Source organism: Neovison vison, chromosome 7 (genome assembly GCF_020171115.1).
Source record: "Neovison vison isolate M4711 chromosome 7, ASM_NN_V1, whole genome shotgun sequence".
Taxonomy (NCBI): Eukaryota; Metazoa; Chordata; class Mammalia; order Carnivora; family Mustelidae; genus Neogale; species Neogale vison.
The window spans coordinates 193,743,691-193,770,248 of record NC_058097.1 but is presented as its reverse complement, the minus strand read 5'-3'; the positions used below and the strand labels follow the sequence as shown (position 1 = coordinate 193,770,248).

The window sequence follows — 26,558 nt, the reverse complement described above, 5'->3', positions numbered from 1 at the left end:
TTTGGTTTGTCTCTTTCTCTTTTTTCCTTTTGTTCATTTGTTTTGTTTCTTAAGCCACACATATAAGTGAAATCATATGGTATCTGCCTTTCTGTGACTGACTTATTTCACTCAGTTCATGCTCTCTAGGTCCATCCATGTTGTTGCAAATGGCACATGGCCAAATAACATTCCATTGTATATATATACACCACACCTTTATCAATTCATCTATCAATGGACACTTGGGTTGCATCCATAGTTAGGTTAACAATGTTAATTCTTCTGATCCATGAGCATAGATTGTCTTTACATTTGTGTTTTCTTTGATTTCTCTCAACAGTCCTGTGTTTTTCATTGTACACATCTTTCACTTCTTTGGTTAATTTTATCCCTAAATATTTCATTGTTTTTGATGCTATTTTGAAAGGTGTATTTTTCTTTATTTCTTTTGCAGATCTTTCATCATTAGTGTAAAGGAATGCAACTACAACTTTACTGAACTGTTGATTAGTTCTTACAATTTTTTGATGGACTCCTATATATAAAAGCATTTAATCAGCAAAAAGTGGCAATTTTAGTTCTTCCTTTCCCATTTGGATGTCTCTTATTTCTTTGTCTTGTCTAATTCCTGTAGCTAAGACTTCCAGTACTATGTTGAATAAGTTTGGTGAGAGTGAGAAAAGTTATCTTGTTCCTGATCTTAGAGGAAAACTTTTCCATATTTCTTCATTGAGTATAATGTCAGCTGTGGGTTTGTCTTATACAGTCTTCATTATGTTGGTGTATGTCCCTTCTATACTCAATATGTTAAAAGTTTTTTTTGAAAAAAGTGTTGTATTTTTTTAAAATTTATTTTTTATTTATTTTCAGCATAATAGTATTCATTATGTTTTCACCACATTCAGTGCTCCATGCAATCCGTGCCCTCTATAGTACCCACAACCTAGTACCCTAACCTCCCACACCCCCGCCACTTCAAACCCCTGATTGTTTTACAGTGTTGTATTTTGTGAAAAAATTTTTTCATGTTTATTGAGATGATGTGATTTTGCTCCTTGTTTTTTAAAGTCAAATATTTCATATGTAATTGTATCACTTCAAAACACATAGCTCTAACTCATTTAAAATCCTATTTAACATGGAAAATATTGATAAAAAATGATTTCTAAGCATTTGTTATTTTAACTAGTGCTGCAACAATAGATACATTTTGTGTTAGCTGTGCCATTCAATTTTTAAAGCTTTCTGCTTTTAATATTCTTTTTAAAATATTTTACTTTACAGTACAACTTTTCATGTGTTGAGGCACCTGTAATGTATGCACATTTCTTCTGGTAATATGAAAGTGATATAATTTATTTTTATAATTTATGGTGTTAACTTTTAGATTGTATATAATAAAATATTTCTTAAATTATTGTTTTCAAACTATATAATTATAAAAGATGTTAATCAATATTAGACTTTTCCTACATTTATATTTCTTATTTTCCTTCCATAGGCTCATTTTAATAGATTATATTATTGTTATCCTTGACACTCCTAGTGGCGAATTTCCTATGTCTTAGAATATACCCACATATGAAATGCTGTATTTATCATGTTTAATCAATATTTAATAGCTCTCTATACTGGAAGAAGGAGATTGGCATGCAAGAGAACCTGTAAAACTCTGTCTTCTTTTATGTTTGTGTGAATTATATTATCATATTATTATTAGTCATATTAATAACATTGTTGATTACATTAATACTGTTATACCATCATTTCCTATAATCACCACAGCTTTTTATTCTTGAGCTCATACATAAGAGTATTCACTCTAATCAGTGTAGGGTGGAAGGAAATTTTTAAGCATTTTGAGAATGATTAGACTTTTCTCCTCTTAAAGAAAAGGAAGTCTAGCCAACTTACTAGAATTTTATGTTTTTTTCCCTTAAGATATATTGTGTGCACCTGGGTGTTATATACAAACAATGAATCATGGAACACTACATCAAAAACTAATGATGTACTGCATGGTGACTAACATAACACAATAAAAAAAGGAAAAAAATATATTGTGTGCTTTTCAATTTGGTAATGTGGCAAGATATTAAAATGAATACACAGAAATCAGTTGCATTTGTACACACTAACAATGAGACAGAAGAAAGAGAAATTAAGGAATTGACTCCATTTACAACTGCACCAAAACCCATAAAATATCTAGGAATAAACCTAACCAAAGGTAAAGGATCTGTACTCTAAAAACTATTGAACACTGATCAAAGAAATTGAGGAAGACACAAAGAGATGGAAAAACATTCCGTGCTCATGGATTAGGAGAATAAATATTGTTAAAATATCTATACCACCTAGAGAATCTACACATTCAATGCAATTGGTATCAAATTACCAACAATATTTTTCACAGAGCTGGAACAAATAATCCTAAAATTTGTATGGAACCAGAAAAGACCCAGAATAGCCAGAATGTTGAAAAAAAAAATCTGGTGGCATCACAATGCCAGGCTTCAAGCTCTATTACAAAGCTGTAATCATCAAGACAATATGGTACTGGCACAAAACAGACACACAGATTAATGGAGCAGAACAGGGAGCCCAGAAATGGACCCTCAGCATTATGGCCAACTAATCTTGGACAAAGCAGGAAAGAATATCCAATGGAAAAAAGACAGTCTCTTCAATAAATGGTACTTGGAAAATAGATAGCCACATGCAGAAGAATGAAAAAAGGCCATTTTTTTCACACCATACACAAAGATAAACTCAAATGGGTGAAGGACCTCAATGTGAGACGGGAATCCATCAAAATCCTAGGGAAGAACACAAGCAGCAACCACTTAGACTTCCACCACAGCAACTTCTTGCTGGGCACATCTCCAAAGACAAAGGACACAAAAGCAAAAATGAACTATTGGAATTTCATCAAGCTCAAAAGCTTCTGCACAGCAAAGGAAACAGTCAACAAAAATAAAAGGCAACCCACGGAATGGGAGAAGAATCTAATTTCCAAATGACATATTAGATAAAGGGCTAGTATCCAAGATCTATAAGGAAGTTATCAAACTGAACACCCAAAAAACAAATAATCCAGTCAAGAAGTAGACAGAATACATGAACAGATTTTCTCCAAAGAAGACACCCAAATGGCTAACAGACACATGAAAAAAATGCTCCACATCCCTTGGCATCAGGGACATACAAATAAAAACCACAATAAGATACCACTTCACACCAGTCAGAATGGTTAAAATTAACAAGACAGGAAAAAAACAAATGTTGATGAGGATGTGGAGAAAATGGAACCTTCTTATACTTTTGATTGGCATGTAAGCTGGTACAGCCGTTCTGGAAGACAGTATGGAGATTCCTCCATAAGTTAAAAATAGATTTGCCCTATGACCCAGCAGTTGCACCCTACTAGGCATTTATCCCAAAGACACAAATATAGTGACCCAAAGGGGCACCTGCTTCCCAATGTTCATAGTGGCAATGTCCACAATAAACAAACTATGGAAAAAGCGAAGATGTCCATTGACAGATAAATGGATAAAGAAGATGTGGCTCATATGTAAAATAGAATATTACTCAGCCATCAGAAAGGATGAATACTTACTATTTACATCAGTTTGGATGGAACTGATGGTATTATGCTCAGCAAAATAAGTCAATCAGAGAAAGAAAATTATTATATGGTTTCACTCGCATGTGGAACATAAGAAACAGCACAGAGAATCATAGGGGAAGGGAGAAAAACTGAATGGGAAGTCATCAGAGAGGGAGGAAAAACCATGAGAGAATCTTATAGGAAAAAAACAGGGTTGCTGGAGGGAGGGTGGGTGGAGGGCTGGAGTAATTGGGTGATGGGCATTGGGTGTTATACATAGTTGATAAAATATTGAACTCTATATCTGGAACTAAGTATATATTGTATGTTGGCTAACTGAATTTAAGTAAAAAAAGAAAAAAGACATTTTGTGTGTTTTTACTGCTTAAATAAAGATCATGCTACATTTTTGTAAGTTTTTTACATGCAACATCTCTCTTCTTTAAAGATATCAACTATTTGTATGTTAGATCTTCCTTTAGTCCTAAGTAATCATGTTTTTCTATGAACATTTTGAAGCTGTAGCTTATTTTTAAATTTTATCTTTTTAACCTTCTCAAATATCTTCCATGATTGCTCTAAAGAGTGTCCATATTTTTTTTCAAAAAATAATACTTTTTATTTGGCTTTCATACCTTATCTCCATAGGGCTTCAGTATATTTTCTATTGACAGGCTGTTGGATTCAGTTCTGCATGAAAGAGATGTGGCATTTATGGCCTTAGTTAAGTAAACAAGTGGAGATTTCAAAATTGTTTAGGCTGAGTGAGATAGGTTCCTCATCCTTTTTGGAATTCTTAAGTCTCATTCCTATGTGGTTGTTGAATTCACTGGCAATTGTTGACAACTTGATTATTTTGATTGTTGCCATCTTGGTCATCTCCATTGTTGTTAGACTAGTTGACAGCCCAAATCCTTAGATCCTGCCTGGCCCTTCAGATCTTTCTTTTTATTTCTTTTTTTTTTTTTCAATTTATTTATTTTCAGAAAAACAGTATTAATTATTTTTTCACCACACCCAGTGCTCCATGCATGCCGTGCCCTCTATAATACCCACCACCTGGTACCCCAACCTCCCACCCCCCGCCACTTCAAACCCCTCAGACTGTTTTTCAGAGTCCATAGTCTCTCATGATTCACCTCCCCTTCCAATTTACCCAAATTCCCTTCTCCTCTCTAACGCCCCTTGTCCTCCATGCTATTTGTTATGCTCCACAAAGAAGTGAAACCATATGATAATTGACTCTCTCTGCTTGACTTATTTCACTCAGCATAATCTCTTCCAGTCCCGTCCATGTTGCTACAAAAGTTGGGTATTCATCCTTTCTGATGGAGGCATAATACTCCATAGTGTATATGGACCACTTCTTCCTTATCCATTCATCCGTTGAAGGGCATCTTGGTTCTTTCCATAATTTGGCGACCGTGGCCATTGCTGCTATAAACATTGGGGTACAGATGGCCCTTCTTTTCACGACATCTGTGTCTTTGGGGTAAATACCCAGGAGTGCAATTGCAGGGTTATAGGGAAGCTCTATTTTTAATTTCTTGAGGAATCTCCACACTGTTCTCCAAAGAGGCTGCACCAACTTGCATTCCCACCAACAGTGTAAGAGGGTTCCCCTTTCTCCACATCCCTTCCAACACATGTTATTTCCTGTTTTGTTAATTTTGGCCATTCTAACTGGTGTTAGGTGATATCTCAATGTGGTTTTAATTTGAATCTCCCTGAGGGCTAATGATGATGAACATTTTTTCATGTGTCTGATAGCCATTTGTATGTCTTGATTGGAGAAGCGTCTCTTCATATCTTCTGCCCATTTTTTGATATGTTTGCCTGTTTTGTGTGTGTTGAGTTTGAGGAGTTCATTATAGATCCTAGATATCAACCTTTTGTCTGTACTGTCATTTGCAAATATCTTCTCCCATTCCGTGGGTTGCCTCTTTGTTCTTTTGACTGTTTCCTTTGCTGTGCAGAAGCTTTTGATTTTGATGAAGTCCCAAAAGTTTATTTTCACTTTTGTTTCCTTTGCCTTTGGAGACATATCTTGAAAGAAGTTGCTGTGGCTGATATCAAAGAGATTACTGCCTATGTTCTCCTCTAGGATTCTGATGGATTCCTGTCTCACATTGAGGTCTGTAGAGGAATGAAACTCGACCATTCTCTTACACCGTACACAAAGATAAACTCAAAATGGATAAAAGTGTCTATATTACTTTTTTGTTTTGTTTCATGTGTTGACAATTTCATATAATTTTTTTCCTGGGATTAGCCAGCTTCCCATTAAATTATATATATATATATATATAATATATATATATATTATATATATATATATATACACACACACACACATACACATTTTCAATGTTGCTATTCCACAGAATGACTTTTTAAAATTTTCAAAGTGTATTAAAGAATTTCTATATATTTTTTCTGTTAATTGAATGACTTTTCCTCTTATTTTCCTTTCCCTTTTTAGATTTAATAAAATGTCAATAAAATCTGTTTTTGTTGTTTTTCTTATTAGTTTTAATTGGTTTTTAAGAAGAATTTTCCTTCCATCCTTAATTAAATGTATATAGCATAATTTTAATTGCTAAACATACACCATTAAGAATTATAAATTTTGGGGAAGAGTTATTTTCAACTAATTCAACAAATACACAATGAAAATTATTGACAACCTTCTGAGATAGATAGTTAAAATGAACTACCAATAAAATATTATAAGGGTTGAGTAGAAGGGGATACCAACTCTTCTCTCAACAATAAGGTCTCAGAGAAGGTGGTGATTGCAATACTTTAATCTGTTTCACCAGACTCCACATTTGCTCCTCTTTTGTGTGACCCTCCCATCCCAAACATCTTCCTTGTTCTGCTTCTGCTGATCTCATTAACACTGCCTTGGAATACCTTTCCTCTAACTTCAGTCTATCTAAATTTTATTTATTTCTCTAAGGTAATTCCTTCCTTGAGTATTTTCTCCTCTATTCCAGTTTTATAGTGATCTGTCCCTTCTTTGGAGTCCATGGACTATGGTGGTTTATTTTTTTATTTTTATTTTTTTCAAATAATTGGATAATTTTATTTCACTTTCCCCAAGGTTTTTTTTTTTTTTAACATTCTTTTTTCCAATTTATTTATTTTCAGAAAAACATTATTCATTATTTTTTCACCACACCCAGTGCTCCATGCAAGCCGTGCCCTCTCTAATACCCACCACCTGGTACCCCAAACTCCCACCCCCCCCCCCCGCCACTTCAAACCCCTCAGACTGTTTTTCAGAGTCCATAGTCTCTCATGGTTCACCTCCCCTTCCAATTTACCCAAATTCCCTTCTTCTCTCTAATGCCCCTTAAGGAAGATGTGGTCCATATACACTATGGAGTATTATGCCTCCATCAGAAAGGATGAATACCCAACTTTTGTAGCAACATGGACGGGACTGGAAGAGATTATGCTGAGTGAAATAAGTCTAGCAGAGAGAGTCAATTATCATATGGTTTCACTTATTTGTGGAGCATAACAAATAGCATGGAGGACAAGGGGTATTTTTTTATTTTTTGCCTAGAGATTAAAAAAACCTGCTGTTTTATTTTAATGTCTAGGTATTATGTCCCTAACTATGCTATAAAGCCTGATAATAATACATAACATTAATGAGCACTGATTCTGTGCTGGACACTCATTAGGTAGTTTAAATGTAGAGCTGTGAATTGTGTAAGACTGACGAATCTCAGACCTGTACCTCTGAAACAAATAATACATTATATGCTAATAAACAAACAAACAAACAAACAAATAAATGTATCACCTCATTAATTCCAAGATCACATCATTCCAAGATCTCTGTGAACTAGACACTGCTGTCTTCTTTAATTTAGGGATTAAGAGAATGAGGCACAGAGAGACTTAAAAATATGCTTAAAGTGATGCAAGCAGTAAAGCAGTGGAATTGAGATTAACACCAGGGATGTGTCTCCAGAATCCAGTCAGCGAACGACTTCCTCCAAACTGGTCCTGGCTACTCAATGTATCACACCCCACTGATAGAAAAGAGAGCTCCTTTTGGCATGAAGGATGCCAAAGCAGGGGGACAATCCCTTTTGTTTTCTTAGGAATCCTCTCTTTGAGAAATGACACCGTTATGAGATAATACTTGGTGCAAGTGCCACTGAGATTATGTTAATTTTGTCCCTTCAGGTGTAAACGCTTGAGATTTTAGTTCTTTGGGGAACTGACACCAAACTACTGAAAACTCCTGAGAACTGTTGGAAACTCCTTATTCTGTGCAGTATGTATATTAATGTGCAGGTCAATTAGGATCTCTTCAGTTGCAGGCTCTTCAAGATGGAGATCTGGTTTCTTCACCATGTGTTTAGAGAGTCATGCCTCTTGGAAGAGGTTACCACCATGAAGAAAGTTGAGTATTCCTTTCTTCTAGAAAATGATCATTTCCTTTGAACCAGTTAGGGAAGGTACATGAAGGATGTCCTTAAAGAAGTGAGTACAGTGCATTTTGGAAGCTATGAATTTTTCGAAATTTGGTGGAAAAACATCAGGATGAGCTTGAATGACAGGAAAATAACCTTCCTAGCTCAGGCTTTCTAAATAGAACAGACTGGCATTTTCTTCACATTCTCAGGAGACTAAACAACTGGTTTGTGTCACTTTCTTTTTAAAACTGAATTTCCTGTTTAGTTTTGCACAATATAGAGATACTGCAATGTCTATGAAGATTTCTAAAGCCACAGAATGTGGGTATGAAAGGGACATAAAGATTATCCTCCTTGTCTCAAAATAGCTTATATTTAAATAAGAGAAGAGAAGAGAAGGAAAGAAAGAAAGAAAGAGAAAGAAGAAAGGAAGGGAGGAAAGAAGGAAGGTAGGAAGAAAGAAAGAAAGATAGAAAGAAGGATGGATGGGATGGGATCAAAACTAGGAGCAGCCTGTCTATTCTACCCTCTAAATCCCCACATACCTATATTAGTGTATTTGGACTGGCATTAACATTTATACCGTGGCTGATGCTCCTATCACAAGCCTAGAATTGTCTTTGTGACTGATGAAATCATACTTTATAGTGTATTGAGCAAATAACTATGACAATGATAAAAGAATCAAGTTGAATGGGTACAGTCACTATTTATACTCTATATCAAGCTTCACATGTAATTATTGTACAATATGAGTAGTATTTTGCTTTTATTTTATTTAGAGGGCATTAGTTGAAGTGATAGTAAATGTGACTTAAGTCAAGCAGAGAGAGTCAATTATCATATGGTTTCACTTATTTGTGGAGCATAACAAATAGCATGGAGGACATGGGGAGTTAGAGAGGAGAAGGGAGTTGGGGGAAATTGGAAGGGGAGGTGAACCATGAGAGACCATAGACTCTGAAAAATAATCTGAGGGTTTTGAAGGGGCGGGGGGGTGGGAGGTTGGGGTAACAGGTGGTGGGTATTAGAGAGGGCACGGATTGCATGGAGCACTGGGTGTGGTGAAAAATAATGAATACTGTTACACTGAAAATAAATTAAAAAATTAAAAAAAACCCAGATTTTTAAAAAAAGATTTATTTATTTATTTGACAGAGAGAGAGACAGTGAGAGAGGGAACACAAGCTAGGGGAGTGGGAGAGGGAGAAGCAGGCTTCCTGCTGACCAGGGAACCTGATGTGGGACTGGATCTCAGGACCTGGGATCATGGCCTGAGCCAAAGGCAGACACTTAATGACTGAGCCACCCAGGCACCCCAAAACCAGACTTCTCATACAAATTTTCCTACATAGAGATTGTCTCTTTGGAAACCATTTGATTTCTTCTTCCTGAACTAATGAGATAAAAAATAGTATTTTCTACATGGTGCTCCTTGCACAAATCATTCCCCATTTGATATTTTACTCATTACTATAATTGACATTGTCTGACACATGTCAGGATAAGTGTCTTTTTTAAAAATTTTATTTATTTATTTGACAGACAGAGATCACAAGTAGGCAGAGAGGCAGACAGAGACAGAGAGAGAGGAGTAAGTGGGCCCCCCGCTGAGCAGAGAGCCCGATGTGGGGCTTGATCCCAGGACCCTGGGATCATGACCTGAGCTGAAGGCAGAGGCTTTAACCCACTGAGCCACCGAGGAACCCCAGGATAAGTGCCTTAAAATAAGTTTACATAATGTATAGGAAATCACGTAAAAAAATAATATGTTATTTTGGTGCAAATAGATGCTTAATTTTTTGTATAACTGTCGTGGCATTTCAATTTGGCTGTCCAAAATTTGGCAGATCACTTGTTCTTACACACAAGACCTCTCCATTTCTTCTATGGCATCATATTCTTTTATATCAGTAACTGCTTTACTAATTGTGTGCATTATCCTTTCCACATCCTGTTATCAATGCAAGTAGAGAGTAGACTGATAAACACATCTAAGAATTGCATCTTAATAATATTAAAATGGTACTGATCCTTCAGTGAGAACAGAAACTCCCTTACTTAGTCTTTCCCAAATGTCTGATGTAAGGATCTGAATATCATATTGGTGTGATTTTATAGTACTTCCAGTAAAAGTATTCTTTAGTGAGTTTTATTATCCCATAACACAGTAAAATGAAATGTGGAGACTAATTCCCATTTCAAATACAACTTGAGGGAGGTTTTGACAATGTAGTTGGACTCCTCTTTTTCTGGGAGCGAGTACTGAATCCAAAGAGATCGGGGGTGAATTGTCCAAGTTTACACAGTATCTATGCACAACTCCTAGACCTAGTACATGGACATCCTGTCTTCCAGTTCAACAATAATTCAATAATTGCCTATTATAGACCTGCTTAGGATAAGCTATCATTTGTATAAAATATTATTTCTAAGTGCTAGTGATTTTTAATTATAAAAATAGTTTTTCCTTCTTGTAACAGATTACAACTGACCAATGGAAGATAAGAATCAGACAGAAGCGACTGAATTTCTTTTCTTGGGCCTCACAGATCACCTCCATCATCAGATCATCCTCTTTGTCATGCTTCTCTTTGTCTATCTTGTCACCCTGGGGGGTAACACAGGGATGATCATTCTCATATGGACTGATGCAAGACTCCACACTCCTATGTACTTTTTTCTCAGCCACTTGTCCTTTGTAGATATTTGTTCTTCTTCTTCCATTGCCCCCAAGATGCTGTGTGATATCTTTGCGGAGAAAAAAGGCATCTCTTTTGTGGGTTGTGCTGCACAGATGTGGTTCTTTGGTTTCTTTGTGGCAAGTGAATGTTTCCTCCTGGCTTCCATGGCATATGACCGGTACATGGCCATCTGTAAGCCCTTGCTGTACACTCTCATCATGTCCCAGAGGTTCTGTGTGCAGCTGGTGGTAGGGCCTTACGCCATGGCTCTTATAAGCACAATGACCCACACAATTCTCACTTTTCGCTTACCCTTCTGTGGTCCAAATATCATCAATCACTTCTTCTGTGACATTTCTCCACTGCTGTCTCTAGCATGTGCAGACACATGGATCAATGAATTAGTGCTCTTCATCTTGGCTGGAGCAATTGGTGTGCTCAGTGGCCTGATCATCATGATCTCCTATGTTTGCATCTTGGTGGCCATCTTGAAGATCCGGACTGCTGATGGGAGGCAGAAAGCTTTCTCCACTTGCTCTTCTCACCTGGCTGTCGTCTCCATCCTGTATGGGACTCTTTTCTTTATCTATGTTCGGCCTGGCTCAACTTCCTCCCTGGATATCAATAAAGTGATTTCTCTATTTTATACTGTGGTAATCCCCATGTTGAACCCCCCTATTTATAGTCTGAGGAATAAGGAGGTGAAAAATGCATTCAGGAGGAAGTTGGAAAGGAAAAATTCTCTAATGATCTTGGTAAAATAGAACTCTGTTGTGTTGTACCGTAGATGTTGGTACAGAAGTGGAAGGCAGAAATTGCCTGAGTCCGTGCTCTGCCAGCTCATAGATGATTTGAAAAGTGGAGTAGTTCTTAAATATTTTTCTGCAGTATCTTATTGTCTGTGACATGACGAGAGTTTCAAAATAATATAGAGATGGATTGAGAACATAAATGGGAAAACATACTGGAAGAAAACTTAGATGAATATTTGTGCAATCATGGATATTTGAATACTATTTAATCCAGACAAGAAAACCAAAAGTTGTAATTGAAACTTCAAGGTAGCACAAACAATATTACAAGGGAAATAATAAAACAAGAGAAAATATTTGTACACATGTGCCAAACAATGGGATAATACCCCCATTATTCAAAGAGCGGTCTAAAATTCAGAATGAAAAAGAAAAACAATAGGGTACCTGGGTGGCTCAGTCAGTTAAGTGTCTGCCTTTGGCTTGGGTCATGGTTGCAGGGTCCTGGGATCAAGCCCCCACTGGGCTCCCAGCTCAGTGGGGGACCTGCTTCTCCCTTTTCCTCTCCCTTTGTGGCTCCCCTTGCTTGTGCCCTCTTTCTCAAATAAATAAATGAAATCTTAAAAAAAAGAAAGACAACAAGTAAGTGAGCAAACAAGTAAATAGGCAAATTACAAAATAAGAATGCAAATTGCCAAACATGTAAAATCTTTTTTTTTTTTTTAAAGATTTTATTTATTTATTTGACAGAGATCACAAGTAGGCAGAGAGGGAGGCAGAGAGAGAGGAGGAAGCAGGCTCCCTGCTGAGCAGAGAGCCTGATGTGGGGCTTGATCCCAGGACCCTGGAATCATGACCCGAGCCGAAAGCAGAGGCTTTAACCCACTGAGCCACCCAGGCGCTCCCCCCCCCCTTTTTTTTTTTATAAAATCTTTTTGCAAATTGCCAAACATGTAAAGAAAACATGCTGAATGTCATTACTGGTCAAGTAAATGAAAAGATATTAAAATGTCAATGTAGTGTCTTTCAATATAGATGATATATTGTTAGTTTTCCATGATGATGAAGGTACTATTTGGCTATGTATCATCTTATTTCCTGCTGATAGTATGAATAATCGATTTCCACAAAGAATTTGGTAGTTTCCCTATAAAATGGTAAATTAATATGGTATTTGACCCCAAAATCCATCCTTTAGAAATCTAGTTGACAGAAACATACATACCAATGAAGAAGATTACACATATTTTAGCATCATGTATGGCAAGGAAGAATAAAAGAAAATATGTGACTATCCAACACTATAATAAAAGCACATTTTTTTCTCCTGTAAAATGTACATGTAGTAAATGAAATGACTGGATTACATAATCATGGATTGACCTGTAGAAAATTATTGTATGCAGTTACTATTAGGTAAAACAAAAACAAAAACAAGAACAAAACAAAAGAAACCAAGTTGAAGAGCAGTGTGCTTCTATGATCCTTAAGAAAAATGACAAAACCTAGGTAATGAATAAAATGTTTATGTACATGAAGGTATAAATGAACATAGAGAGAACTTATAAAGGATGCATAACAAGCTGTTGACATTATCACTTCAAGGTGAGTTGCATGGACGTAGGAAAGGAGAGGTTATATTCAAACACATTTGAACTATAGTCTCTGATGTTAGTTGGGATCCATTTGGATGGACCGTGTTCATCATATGATAGATGCTGCTTTGCTCATCTCACTTTATTTCTTGGAGAATCTGATGGAACTCAGGACATTAGGGCAGGCCTGGGTACATGCTCACATGGTACCACTTGTGCAAGTCTTCCCTCTTTATTAGGTTCCACAAATAGACCAGGAATTCTTTTTCAAAAGCCATAACGTTCTTTTTTCTTTTTTAACTTTATTTTATTTTTCAGTGTTCCAAGATTCATTGCTTATGCACCACACCCATTGCTCCATACAATACATGCCCTCCTTAATACCAACCACCAGGCTCACCTAACCTCCCCCAACCAAACCTTCAGTTTGTTTCTCAAAGTGCACAGTATCTCATGGTTCATCTCCCCCTCCAATTCCCCCCAACTCACTTCTCCTCTCCTTCTCCCAATGTCTTCAGTGTTATTCCTTAATAACACTAGTAAATGAAATTTGCCCCACAAGTAAGTGAAACTACATGATAATTGTTTCTCTCTGGTTGACTTACTTCACTCAGCATAATCTCCTCCAGTCCCATCCATGCGTATACAAAAGTTGGGTATTTGGGGCACCTGGGTGGCTCAGTGGGTTAAAGCCTCTGCCTTCGGCTCAGGTCATGATCCCAGGGTCCTCGGATCCAGCCCCACATCCGGCTCTCTGCTCGGGGGGGAGCCTGCTTCCTCCTCTGTCTCTCTCTCTCTGCCTGCCTCTCTGTCTACTTGTGATCTCTGTCGAATAAATAGGTAAAATCTTAAAAAAAAAAAGTTGGGTATTCATCATTTCTGATGGAGGCATAGTACTCCATTGTATATATGGACCCTATCCTCTTTGGCCATTTGTCTTTTGACCGGCATCTTGGCTCTTTCCACAGTTTGGTGATAACATTCTTTTTTCCTGTGAGATGGAATGCCTCATGAAGCTCAGGACCTGCATTTTCCCCCCAATGAGGCTTGTAATAAACTCCGTGTTGCTTCTTTCCCTAGGAATACATCTTTCATCATAGAGTCTGCTGTATCCTGTGGTCCAAGAGGCAAGGCTGCTTCTACTATACCTGGACCTGCCGTGGAGCCTTTCTTGCTCTGCATCCCACTTTTCTGAGAAGTCAGATATAATTCTTACCTTTTTTCCTCTGTAGGTGTCATGTCATTTTGACTCTGCCTTCTTTCAAGATTTTTTCTTTATTTTTAACTTTCCATACTTTGAAAATTATATGCCTGGGTATGCTTTTTTGCTGGCCTTCATTCTGTTTGGTGTTCTTTGAACTCCCTGGATCTATGGTTTGGTGTCTATTATTAATTTGAAGAAAACAGTCATTGTTTCAAATATTTCTTCTATTCCTTACTCTCTTTCTTCTTCTGATATTCCCATGATAAATATGGGATTATATTACACTTTTTGTAGTTGTTGCCCCATAGACCTCACTTAGATATTTGTCCCTGATTCTGTTTGTTTGTTTGTTTTTCCTTTTCAGTTTTTGAAGTTTCTATTGTTATATCTTCAGGCTCATTGATTTTCTTCTCAGCCGTGTCTGGTCTGTTAATGAGCCCATCAAAGGCATTCTTCATTTTTGTTACAGTGTTTTTGATCTCCAGCATTTTAATCATTGTTGATTTAAATTCTTGGTCTGATATCCCTACATATTTACCATGTCTGATTCTGATGCTTGCTCTGTCTCTTCGGATCATGTTTTTGCTTTTCCATATCTGCCTTTTATGATTTTTTTTTTTTTTACTTTTATGCTTTTCCCGATAGTCAAACACAATGTTCTAGGCAACAGAGGCTGCTTCAAACAGTCCTTTTAGCAAGGTGGTCATAAGGTGTGGAGGGAAAGAAGCATTCTGTAGTCCTCTGATAGGTCTCAGGCTTTTGGTGGAACTATGCCTCTGGACTAAGAGCTTCAAAAGTGTTTCTCAGTGTTTTTCTCCCTTGTAAGTTGGGACAGGATGACCATAGTGGACTGGAGTGGTTATTTCCTTTCTCCAGGTGGAAGGTTAGAGGAGGCTAATTTGGCCGTTTCTCTTCCCCCAGATTCATCAGGCTCTAAGAGGACGCCAGCTGGGGATTGCATGTTTAACTAGTTTCTCCTGAGGGCAGGCTTTATTAAAAAGCACAGAACACTCTGAGAGATTTCAGAATGCTTCAAGGGAGGGAAAAATGAAACAAGTTGGGACTTGGGGGGAGAAAAATCATAAGAGACTCTTAATCTCAGGAAACAAACTGAAGGTTGCTCAGCAGGGGGAGGGAGAGTGTGGCTGGGTTATGGACTTTGGGGAAGGTATGTATTATGGGGATTGCTGTGAATTGTATAAGACTGATGATTCACAGACTTGTACCCCTGAAACAAATAATACTTTAGATGTTACTTAAAAAAAAAAAAAAAAAGAATATTTCTTCTTCCCTGATGTCCCCTGACGGGAGCACCAGGAGATTTTCCTCTTACATTTACATTTACATTTACATTTACTGTGGGGACCTGGTCGAACTCCTGGAGGTAAAACTCATTCTATTGTTCTGTTCATTTTTTCCTATCAAGGCACTGGTTCCCATGGCCATTTCCTCTTGTGAGTAAACTGTGACTCTACATTCACTTCTCCATCTCTCCAGTCTTGGGGTCAGTGGTTTGCTCTGTGTCCCCCCTCTCTTACAAATCCAAGAAGAGTTATTGATTCTTCAGTATCTTTAGCTTTTTACTTATTAGGACAGATTAGTGACTTCCAAGATCCTTATCTGTAGAGCTAAGAACCTGAAGTCCCTTCATGACTTTTGCAATAATGTTCTCTCTGGTTGAGATCTCTCATCTTCCAGTATGTGCCTTGGGAACTCACACCTTTCTGCCATGGCTTGAAGCTCATTTTCTCTGTGATTTACCTTAACTTATTGATGACTGACTGAATCTGTTACCATCCCTACCCCACCAGGAAACTTAGATTCCCTTTACTCTGATCTAACCTTTTCTGTTATCTATAACATTATCACCTTCCAACCTATAATATGTCTAAATTGATATTTAAATTTATTGTGTATTATCTTCCCTCATTAAAGTGAAAGTTCTATATATGCATGGTATTTTATTAAACCGATACATCTCAACCACTCTTTGGGCATAGTGTATGCTTGATACTTATTCAATGGTCAGATGGTGTGACCTTCAAGTATGATAAAAAAGTCTGACTCATGTGATGGGTGGGTAATCTCACTATTTGGTTATTACACAGTCTTAAGCTATTCTTTTGATGATTTGCATTCTTGATGTTTCAGAGTCTAGTATAAATGAGTGCTAGTCTTTCTGTCTTCAGATAATCGGAAGGTCTTAGAACACTTTAATTCCATTCAACCTACTCTTGATTTGAATGTTTATTGTTATCATTTATATCAGTTTTCTATGAAAGATATTATTATGTTTCCATTAGTTACTATCTCTGTAGTCACTCACATCTCTATTTTTCCATTGAAATACATGTCTCTCCATAACCCTGAGATTCCATAAGATGTAATACTCCTTCTGACTAATGAACTGATTTGTATTATCTTTACTCAGGGAATTTTTTCTCTGAAAAGATTCTCTTAGATTTTGCTTGTTTGGATATACATCTATTTCACCTTCATACATAGTTTTACTTGGTGCAGAATTCTCTGTTAGATGCTACTTTTTTTCAGAACTTTAAAGTTATTCTATTTTCCTTTATTTCTTTTATTTGTGTAAATAACTTGGGTATCAGTCTCATTGCTCCTTCAAAATAATCTTTCCTTTCCTTTTTTTTAGAATGAATTTTAGATCTTCTTTTTCCTTTAGTTCTTGATAGTTTGAATGCAATGTTCCTAGGTATTTTTCTATTCAGGTGTATGAAACCTAGTATTTTGCTTATTGTGGAATTTTTTAGGTCCTCTGGTTCCTAACTACATGTAGATTAGAACTTCTGTGGAATTTAGTCTTTAGAGCAGTCTTGTGGGGCATCACCTGACATGAATGATTCCAAAGCTAATAATATAGCATATTTCACTGATAACCAGAAATATTTGATCCCAAGAGTATGTTACTTCTATAAAACTGTGCCTGCAAGTGATCTCTCAGAATCTTTTCCCCAACTGAGAAACTTCCCCATTCTGAACAAAACTGGACCAAGGTATTTCCAAGTTGTGTGTAATTAGTTTTTTGTTACATCTTTGATTTTTCCACATTTATTTCCAGTCTCTTAAAACAACTTGTATCAACTTTCAGGGATAGTTTTTTAATTGTGAGTTTCTGTCTCTTAGTACCCAGGGTTTCTTGTTCAATAGAATGCTGTTTTATTTTTCAAAGATGATTGCAAGATGACCAAATTTGCTCTTTGGAATCCTCCCTTAAGATAAAATCCAATTGTGAGGTAATATTGGCTCAAAATCTGATGTTTATGTCACTTTAACTTCTTCTTTATGGATGTAGATGCTTGAGGTTCAGGATTCTTCAGGGATTAGGTGCCAAGTGACTCAAAACTTTCAAGAAAAATATTTCTGATGTTAATCGTCAGCATTTTGTGTAATAAACTTCTATATCTTGAATTATTACCTTAAATCCTGTTAGTATGAAAGATGTGAGTATTAGTCGGTTAGTTAATATTAGACTTTTCCTACAATTATATTTCTTATTTTCCTTCTATAGCCTGATTTTGATAGATTATATTACTATCCTTAACATTCCTAATGGTAAATTTTCTATGTCTTAAGATATTTCTACATATAAAATGCAGCACTTATCACATTTAATCTGTATTTAATAACTCTCTACATTGAAAGGAGGAGATTGGAGGGCTAAGAGAAACTGTAAAACTGTCTTCTTTCATTTCAAGTTTGTTTTGATTATATTATTATTTTATTATTAGCCGTATCAACATGATTATTGATTATATTTCTATTTTATGTTACCATTTCCTTTAATCCTCACAGTTTTCCAGTCCTGGCTCCATCTATAATACTATTCACCGTAATGGATGTACAGTGGAATGAAATTATGGAGTGTTTTGAGAACTGTTTGAAAAATTTCCTCTTTAAGTAAGAAGAAGAAAAAAAGTCTAGATAATTTTTATGAGAATTTTATAGTTTTCCCCTTAAGACATATTGTGTACTTTTATTCCACAGATACAGATTTTCTTGTTTTAGAAAGACTTTTTTACATATGATGTCTATCTTCTTCAGAGATACCAATTATTTGTATGTTAGATCTTCTTTTCTACCTTATCATTTTCTCCCTGAACATTTTGAAGTTGCAGCTTATTTTTGTCTTTTTAAAGACTTAATTTATTTATTAGAGAGTGAAAGAGAGCAGATCAGTGGAATGGGGAGGGGTAAAGGGAGAAGTAGACTCCCTGCTGAGTGTGGAGCCCACTTGGGACTTGATCCCACCCCTTAAGATCATGACCTGAGGCAAAGTCAAGATGCTTAATGGACTGAGCCACCCAGGAGCCCTGCAGCTAGTTTTAAACTTTACTTTTTAAAATTTCTCAAGTTTTCCAGGGTTATTTTAGTAGTGTCTATATTGCCTATTGCCTTCTTGTTTGTTTGTTTCATGTCCTGACAATTCTCATACAATTTTCTTTCCTCAGCTCAGCCAACTTACTCCACATTATCTAATATAATTTTATTTCATTTTTCAACCTTGCTATTCATCAAATTGACATTTTTATTTAAAAAATGTAATAAAAGAGAATTTTCCTATAACTTTCTGTTAATAAAATGAGTTTTTAAGGGTGCCTGGGTGGCTCAGTGGGTTAAAGCCTCTGCCTTTGGCTCAAGTCATGATCCCAGGGTCCTGAGATTAAGCCCCACATCAGGCTCTCTGCTTAGCAGGGAGCCTGCTTCCCCACCCCCCCTACTTCTCTGCCTACTTGTGATCTCTGTCTGTCAAATAAATAAATAAAATCTAAAAACTTTAAAAAAATAAAAAATAAAAAAATGATTTTTAAATTATTTTCCAGTTACCTTTTCAGAACTGATGAAGTGTCTTTTTCATTTTACATTGTTGGTTGTTTTTTATTGTTTTTAGTTTGTTTTGAGAATAACAGGTAGACTTACTTTTACTTGCCATCAGATGAAAAGTATATAACATAGTTTAATTGCTAAATATAAACCATTATGAATTATTGGTTTGGAGCATTTATTTTCCACTAATTCAACAGTTAGGCAAAATCAGTTATTGACAATGTACTGAGATAGATAATTAACTGGGATTAAAAATAAGCTCTAGTGAAATGTTATAGGGGTTAAATAGAAAAAGATATCAGGTTCTTCCCATCGGATAAACAATAAGGTTTCAGAGAAGGTGGGGATTGCAATACTTTAATCTGTTTCATCAGACTCTACACTTGCTTCTTTCTTGAATGTAAACCTTCCATCTCAAACATCTTCCTTGCTTCTGCTCCTGTTGATCTCATTAACACTGCCCTGGAATACCTTTCCTTTAACTTCAGTCTACCTAAATTTTATCTTTCTAGAGTAATTCCTTCCTCTATTCCATTTGAGTATTTTCTCCTCTATTCTATTTTTACAGTGATCTGTTCTTTCTTTGGAGTCCACAGATTGTGTTTTATTTTGCCTAGAGATAAAAACAAAAAACAAAAACAAAAACAAAAAAACTCTTCTGTTTTATTTCAGCATCTAGGTATAATGTCCCTAACTATGCTATAAATCCCCAATAATAATACATAACATTAATGAGCACTGTTTCTGTGCTGGACACTCATTAAGTAGTTTAAATTTATCACTTCATTAAGTCCTTCCAAGATCTTTGAAACTAGACATCGTTATCTTCTTTAGTTTAAAATTGGAGGTTGGGGTACCAGGTGGTGGGTATTGTAGAGGGCATGGATTGCATGGAGCACTGGGTGTGGTGAAAAAATAATGAATACTGTTTTTCTGAAAATAAATAAATTGAAAAAAAAATAAAAAAATAAAAAAAAATTGAGAGCATGAGGCACAGAGAGACTTAAAAATATGCTTAAAGTGACACAAGTAATAAAGTAGTAGAATTGAGATTACCACCAGGGGATGTGTCTCCAGAATCCAGGCAGCAAACTACTTCCTCCAAACTGGTCCTGGGTGCTCAATGCATCACACCCCACTGATAGAAATGAGAGCTCCTTTTGGCAGGAAGGATGTCAAAGCAGGGGGACAATCCCCTTTATTTTCTTAGGAATCCTCTCGTTGAGAAATGACACAGTTATAAAATAATACTTAGTGCAAGTGCTACTAAGATTACGTTAATTTTGTCCCTTTAGGTGTAAACGCTTGAGATTTTAGTTCTTTGGGGACCTCGCTCTCTACTGTTGAAAACTCCTGGGGAAGCATCCCTCATTCTGTGCAATATGTGTATTCATGTGCAGGTCAAACAGCATCTCTTCAGTTGTAGGCTCTTCAAGATGGAGATCTGGTTTCTTCACCATGTGTTTAGAAAGTCATGCCTCTTAGAAGAGGTTACCACCGTGAAGGAATTTGAATATTCCTTTCTTCTAGAAAATGATCATTTCCTTTGAAGCAGTTAAAGGAGCTAGATGAAGGATATCCTTAAAGAAGTGAGTACAGTGCATATTGGAAAACATGAAGTTTTTGAAATTTGGTGGAAAAACATCAGGATGAGCTTAAATGACAGAAAAATAACCTTCCTAGTTCAGGCTCTCTAAAGAGAGTAGACTTCAGCATTTTACTCATATCTTTCTGAGACAAAACAACTGGTTTGTTGTGACTTTTTAAAACTGAATTTCGTATTTGTTTCTTTACGGTATCGAGATGTGACAATGTCCATGAGGATTTCTAAGATCACAGAATGTAAGTGTGAAAGAGGTTTGGGATCATCCTCCCTGTTTTTTAGAGACTCAAAATAACTTATTAAAATAAATAGGAAATGAGGGAAAGAAGGAAGAAAGGAAGGAAAAACGATTGAATCAAAATGAGGAGTCATGTGAGTGTACCACCCTGACACCCCCCACACCTATATTGCTATATTCAAATTGCCACAAAGAAAACATTTCTGCTCTGGGTCATGCTCCTAACATAACCTCAGAATTGCCTTTTTGACCGTTGAAAATACATTCATATAGCATTAAGCAAATAATCATGATAATGATAATATTATCATAAATTGAATAGATACAGTCACTACTAATATCATATATCAAGTTCCACATGTAATTATAATTTCGGAGTAGCATACTGGTCTTATTTTCTAGAAGAGGACACTAACTGAAGTGACAATACATGTTATTTAAAACCAGATTTTTTTCATATAAGTTATCCTACATAGTGATCTTTCCTAGGAATTTTGAACAACTTGATTTTTCTTCCTTTACTAATGAGTCAGAAACCAACATTTTCTTGAGGGTATTCCTTGCATGAAGTATGATGTATCTGATATTTTACAGACATAATTACAATTACAGTTTTAATGAAAATATTGTCATTGCTTGACAGAATTCAAGGTAAATAACTCAAAAAACACTTTATAGAATATATGGGAAATCACATAAAACAATTCTGTTATTTAGGTGCAACAGAGGCTTAATTTTCTATACAATTTCCAGAACAAGTTGCTGTCCAACATTTGCCAGCTCACTTGATCTTAAAGTCAAGACCTTTCCATTTTTTCCATGACACCATATTTCTGTATATAAATCAAATCTTTGTCAATTGTGTGTATTATCCTTTCAACATCTTGCTATATGTGGGAGTAGGGAATAGACTGATAAGCACATCTGTGAATTGCGTCTTAATAATATTAAAATGGTACTGATCCTTCAGTGAGAACAGGAACTCCCTTGCTTAGTCTTTCCCAAATGTCTGAGGTAAGGATCTGAATTATCACATTGGTGTGATTTTACAGTACTTCCAGTAAAGGTATTATTAAGTGACCTTTATTATCCTATAACACAAAAAGATGAAATGTGGCGACTAATTCCCATTTCAAATACAACTTGAGGGAGGTTTCGACAATGTAGTTGGACTCCTCTTTTTCTGGGAGCGAGTACTGAATCCAAAGAGATCGGGGGTGAATTGTCCAAGTTTACACAGTATCTATGCACAACTCCTAGACCTAGTACATGGACATCCTGTCTTCCAGTTCAACAATAATTCAATAATTGCCTGTTATAGACCTGCTTAGGATAAGCTATCATTTGTATAAAACATTATTTCTAAGTGCTAGTGATTGATTTTTTAAATTATAAAAATAGTTTTTCCTTCTTGTAACAGATTACAACTGACAAATGGAAAATAAGAATCAGACAGAAACGACTGAATTTCTTTTCTTGGGCCTCACAGATCACCTCCATCATCAGATCATCCTCTTTGTCATGCTTCTCTTTGTCTATCTTGTCACCCTGGGGGGTAACACAGGGATGATCATTCTCATATGGACTGATGCAAGACTCCACACTCCTATGTACTTTTTTCTCAGCCACTTGTCCTTTGTAGATATTTGCTCTTCTTCTTCCATTGCCCCCAAGTCGCTGTGTGATATCTTTGCAGAGAAAAAACACATCTCTTTTGTGGGTTGTGCTGCACAGATGTGGTTCTCTGGTTTCTTTGTGGCAAGTGAATGTTTCCTCCTGGCTTCCATGGCATATGACCGGTACATGGCCATCTGTAAGCCCTTGCTGTACACTCTCATCATGTCCCAGAGGTTCTGTGTGCAGCTGGTGGTAGGGCCTTACGCCATGGCTCTTATAAGCACAATGACCCACACAATTCTCACTTTTCGCTTACCCTTCTGTGGTCCAAATATCATCAATCACTTCTTCTGTGACATTTCTCCACTGCTGTCCCTAGCATGTACAGACACATGGATCAATAAATTAGTGCTCTTCATCTTGGCTGGAGCTATAGTCATACTCAGTGGCCTGATCATCATGGTCTCCTATGTTTGCATCCTGGTGGCCATCTTGAAGATCCGGACTGCTGATGGGAGGCAGAAAGCTTTCTCCACTTGCTCTTCTCACCTGGCTGTCGTCTCCATCCTGTATGGGACTCTTTTCTTTATCTATGTTCGGCCTGGCTCAACTTCCTCCCTGGATATCAATAAAGTGATTTCTCTATTTTATACTGTGGTAATCCCCATGTTGAACCCCCTCATTTATAGTCTGAGGAACAAGGAGGTGAAAAATGCATTCAGGAGGAAGTTGGAAAGGAAAAATTCTCTAATGGTCTTGGTAAAATAGAACTCTGTTGTGTTGTACCATAGATGTTGGTACAGATTGTACAAGAAAGCAATCACTGAAGTGGAAGTCAGAAACTGCATGGGAGTCCGTGCTCTGCCAGCTCACAGGTGATTTGAAAAGTGGAGTAGTTCCTAAATATTTTTCCATCCCATCTTGTTTGTGACATGACGAGAGTTTCATAATAATATAGAGATATATTGAGAATATAAATGTGAAATTATACTGGAAGAAAACTTAGGTGACCATTTGTGCAGTCATGGATGTTTGAATACTATTTAATCCAGACAAGAAAACCAAAACTTGTAATAAAAAATTCAGGATTCCACAAATAATATTACAAGGGAAATAATAAAACAAGAGAAAATGTTTGCGCACATGTTCCAAACAATGAAATTGTATCTCTGATAATGAAGGAACAGTCTAAAATTCAAATAAAAATATAATAGATAAAAGGGCAAACAAATGAACAAGCAATTCACAGAAATGGGTATCCACATAACAAGATTGTGTGAGAAAAAAAAGTTCACTATCATGACGTCAAGAAAATGAAAGGAAATTAAAGGCCAACGCAGTGCCTTTCAATATAGAGAGAACATTGCTAGTTTCCTGTGAAGATGAAGTTCCTAAATGGCTGTGTCCACTCTTACTTCCTGCTAATAGTGTGAATACTCCATTTCACAAAGAACCTGGTAATTCCCATATAAAATGATAAATTTTTATGGCATCTGACCTAGAAATCCCTCCTTTAGAAATCGTTAGCTGACCGAAATATAAATGCCAATGAATAAGATTACACATATTTCAGCACTTTGTATGGAAAGTAAAATAAAATAAATGGTCTGTATATCCACCATTATAAGAAAAGTCAATTTTGTGTGTATGGATATGAAATGCACAGTAAATGAAAAGACCAGGTAATTGTGGACTGACCTGGAGTCAGTCACTGTCAGGTGAAAAAAAAAATCAAGTGGAAGACCAACGTGTAGCTCTGATCAAGAACAAGGGCCAATGCCATATAATAAAATGTGCATGTGCATGCAGGTGCAAGTGAACACTGGAAGGACCTTATGTTGATTTAGGTTTAGATGTTGATTACTTCAACAGGAGTGACGTTGAGGTGGGAAAGGAGAGGTTTTATTCATGCACATTTGAGTTGTTGCTTGATTGCCCCCCTGCTTTATTTGGGATCCATTTAAATGGAACTCCATTTATATCCTATGGTTTTTGCTTTGCCCATTTACTTTATTTATTGAAGGCTTTGATTGGACCCAATGCATTAGGGCAGGACTGGATACATGCTCATGTGGTGCTTCCTGGGCAAGAGTTCCTTCTTTATTAGGCCCCACAAACAGACTAGGAACTCTTTCTCAAAAAATGTAACCTCCTTTGTTATGGATGGTGTAGAATATCTCCTGAAGCCCAGGACCTGAATCTGTCCCCTACTGAGGCTGGTAATAAGCTTCAGGTTGCTTCTTTCCCCAGGATCACAGCTTTCCTTATAGATCCTGCTCTATCACGTGGTCAAGTGGCAGGGCTGCTTGCACTGTACTTGGACCTGCTGGGGAGACGCTCCTGTTCTGCATCCCGCTTAATGCCTGTGGGCCTTCTGTGCCATATGGTCTCTGGCCTGGAGAACTCTTCCTAGCTGTGGATTATGTTGCCTCCAAAACCCACAGAGGCCTACTAGGACTCTGATTCTTTCTTAATGAAATTTACTTTGGATGGGGTATTGTAGCATGCCCTTGGCAGGTAGACCTGTAAAAACTCACCCAATATTTTGAGTTTCCGAGTCTTAATAGGTATTTTTATGTTTGTGTTGTGTCTCTCACCCTCTGGAGCACAGGTGTTTCACCAAGGTGTCCAATGTTCCGGCCAACTGTTTGTGTGAACTGCTCTATCAGTATGACATTATCAAGGTAGTAGACATTACAGTTAGTATCCACTCAGTGTAGTGGGTAGGAGACCAAATATCTTGGGGGACCACATACCAGCAGACTATACTGAGGAGGGCAGGAGTGTTAACATAACCTTGAGAAAAATTGAAAATGAATGTTGTTGTTCATCTTACATGAGTGTAAACTGTTTCTGATCCTCCGTTCTAATCAGAATAGAAAAGGATACATTTCTCAAATCATTGACTGCATACCATGTATGGGAGAACTTGTAAATGATCATATGTAAAGCATGGAGCTATTGTTGGGCCACTACTTGGTTGAAGCAGTCTGCAGTCATTCTCTAAGAGCCATTTGATTTCTGGATGGGCCAGACTGCTGATTTAAATGGACAGATGATATGATTACTTTTTCTGCATCCTTTATGTCTTTGGTGGTGGCATTAAGTTCTGTATTCAAGTGTTCTGGAATCCTATCTTTCCCCTTGACTCTAGGAACTTAAATGTGTCAGGCGAACGTGATAACCACTACACTACGGAAACCTTAGGAACTTAAATGTGTAACAATTTCTCATACCACTGGGTTACCACCAGCTGGAGTAGCTCTTTAAAAAAATTTCTTTAAATGATTTTATTTATTTATTTACTTATTTATTTGAGGGGGGCAGAGGGAGGGAGAGAATCTTAAGCAGACTCCCTGCTGAGTGTAGAACCCCATGTGGGGCTCCATCTCAGGACCCTGAGATCATGACCTGAAGTGAAATCAAGAGTGGGATGCTTAATGGACTGAGCTACCCAGGTGCCCTGGAGTCCCTCTTACTAGTGCTTTTCTTTATTATTTCAGTCACCTGATACCTTCTTTGATGGATTTTTGATAGCACAATCACCATGTATATTTACTTATAAGTCCTTTTAAGTATCCTTACATCTTTTGAGCCTTTGGGCCCCTTCAACAACTCTAGCATGGCAATAATGGTATCTCTACCTTCCTTACTGTAGGCTGTCAGTTTTGCCAAGGTTATTGGAGTCATCCCAATAATGCATTAGGATCTGCTTCTGGTGTCTTGCCTAAAAGGTAATCTTTGAGGCACCGGAATTCTATGTCAGTAAGTTCTTCCTTATTCAGCTTTATATTCCTCCCATCCTAAGCACATTACCTTCAAGGTGTATACTGCACATTTTCCAGTTCTGACGGTACTTATCAGCCAAGTCCTATAGCTCTTTTGGTGACTAATGGACCAATTCTCCTTAGTAATCATATCATACCACTCAGAGCCTTGTCCCTGGCTTAGGTCTAAAATCTAACAGTGGAAGGTAGACAAGA

The 26,558-nt window shown here is 36.8% G+C and overlaps 2 protein-coding genes across 2 annotated transcripts; both read left to right on the top strand.

Moving 5' to 3' along the window:
• Nucleotides 1-10,531: 10,531 nt before the first annotated feature.
• On the top strand, nucleotides 10,532-11,482 carry LOC122914472 (olfactory receptor 5G3-like). Its single transcript, XM_044261088.1, has one exon. It carries the CDS (start codon nucleotides 10,532-10,534, stop codon nucleotides 11,480-11,482), a length of 951 nt encoding a protein of 316 aa, XP_044117023.1.
• A 10,910-nt stretch (nucleotides 11,483-22,392) lies between these two features.
• On the top strand, nucleotides 22,393-23,343 carry LOC122914471 (olfactory receptor 5G3-like). Its single transcript, XM_044261087.1, has one exon. The coding sequence runs from the start codon at nucleotides 22,393-22,395 to the stop codon at nucleotides 23,341-23,343; it is 951 nt and encodes a 316-aa protein (XP_044117022.1).
• The last annotated feature ends 3,215 nt before the right edge of the window (nucleotides 23,344-26,558 follow it).

Bases quoted from the DNA above. Each gene is read 5' to 3' on its own strand.
- LOC122914472 (XM_044261088.1), top strand. From the start codon at position 10,532: ATGGAAGATAAGAATCAGACAGAAGCGACTGAATTTCTTTTCTTGGGC.
- LOC122914471 (XM_044261087.1), top strand. From the start codon at position 22,393: ATGGAAAATAAGAATCAGACAGAAACGACTGAATTTCTTTTCTTGGGC.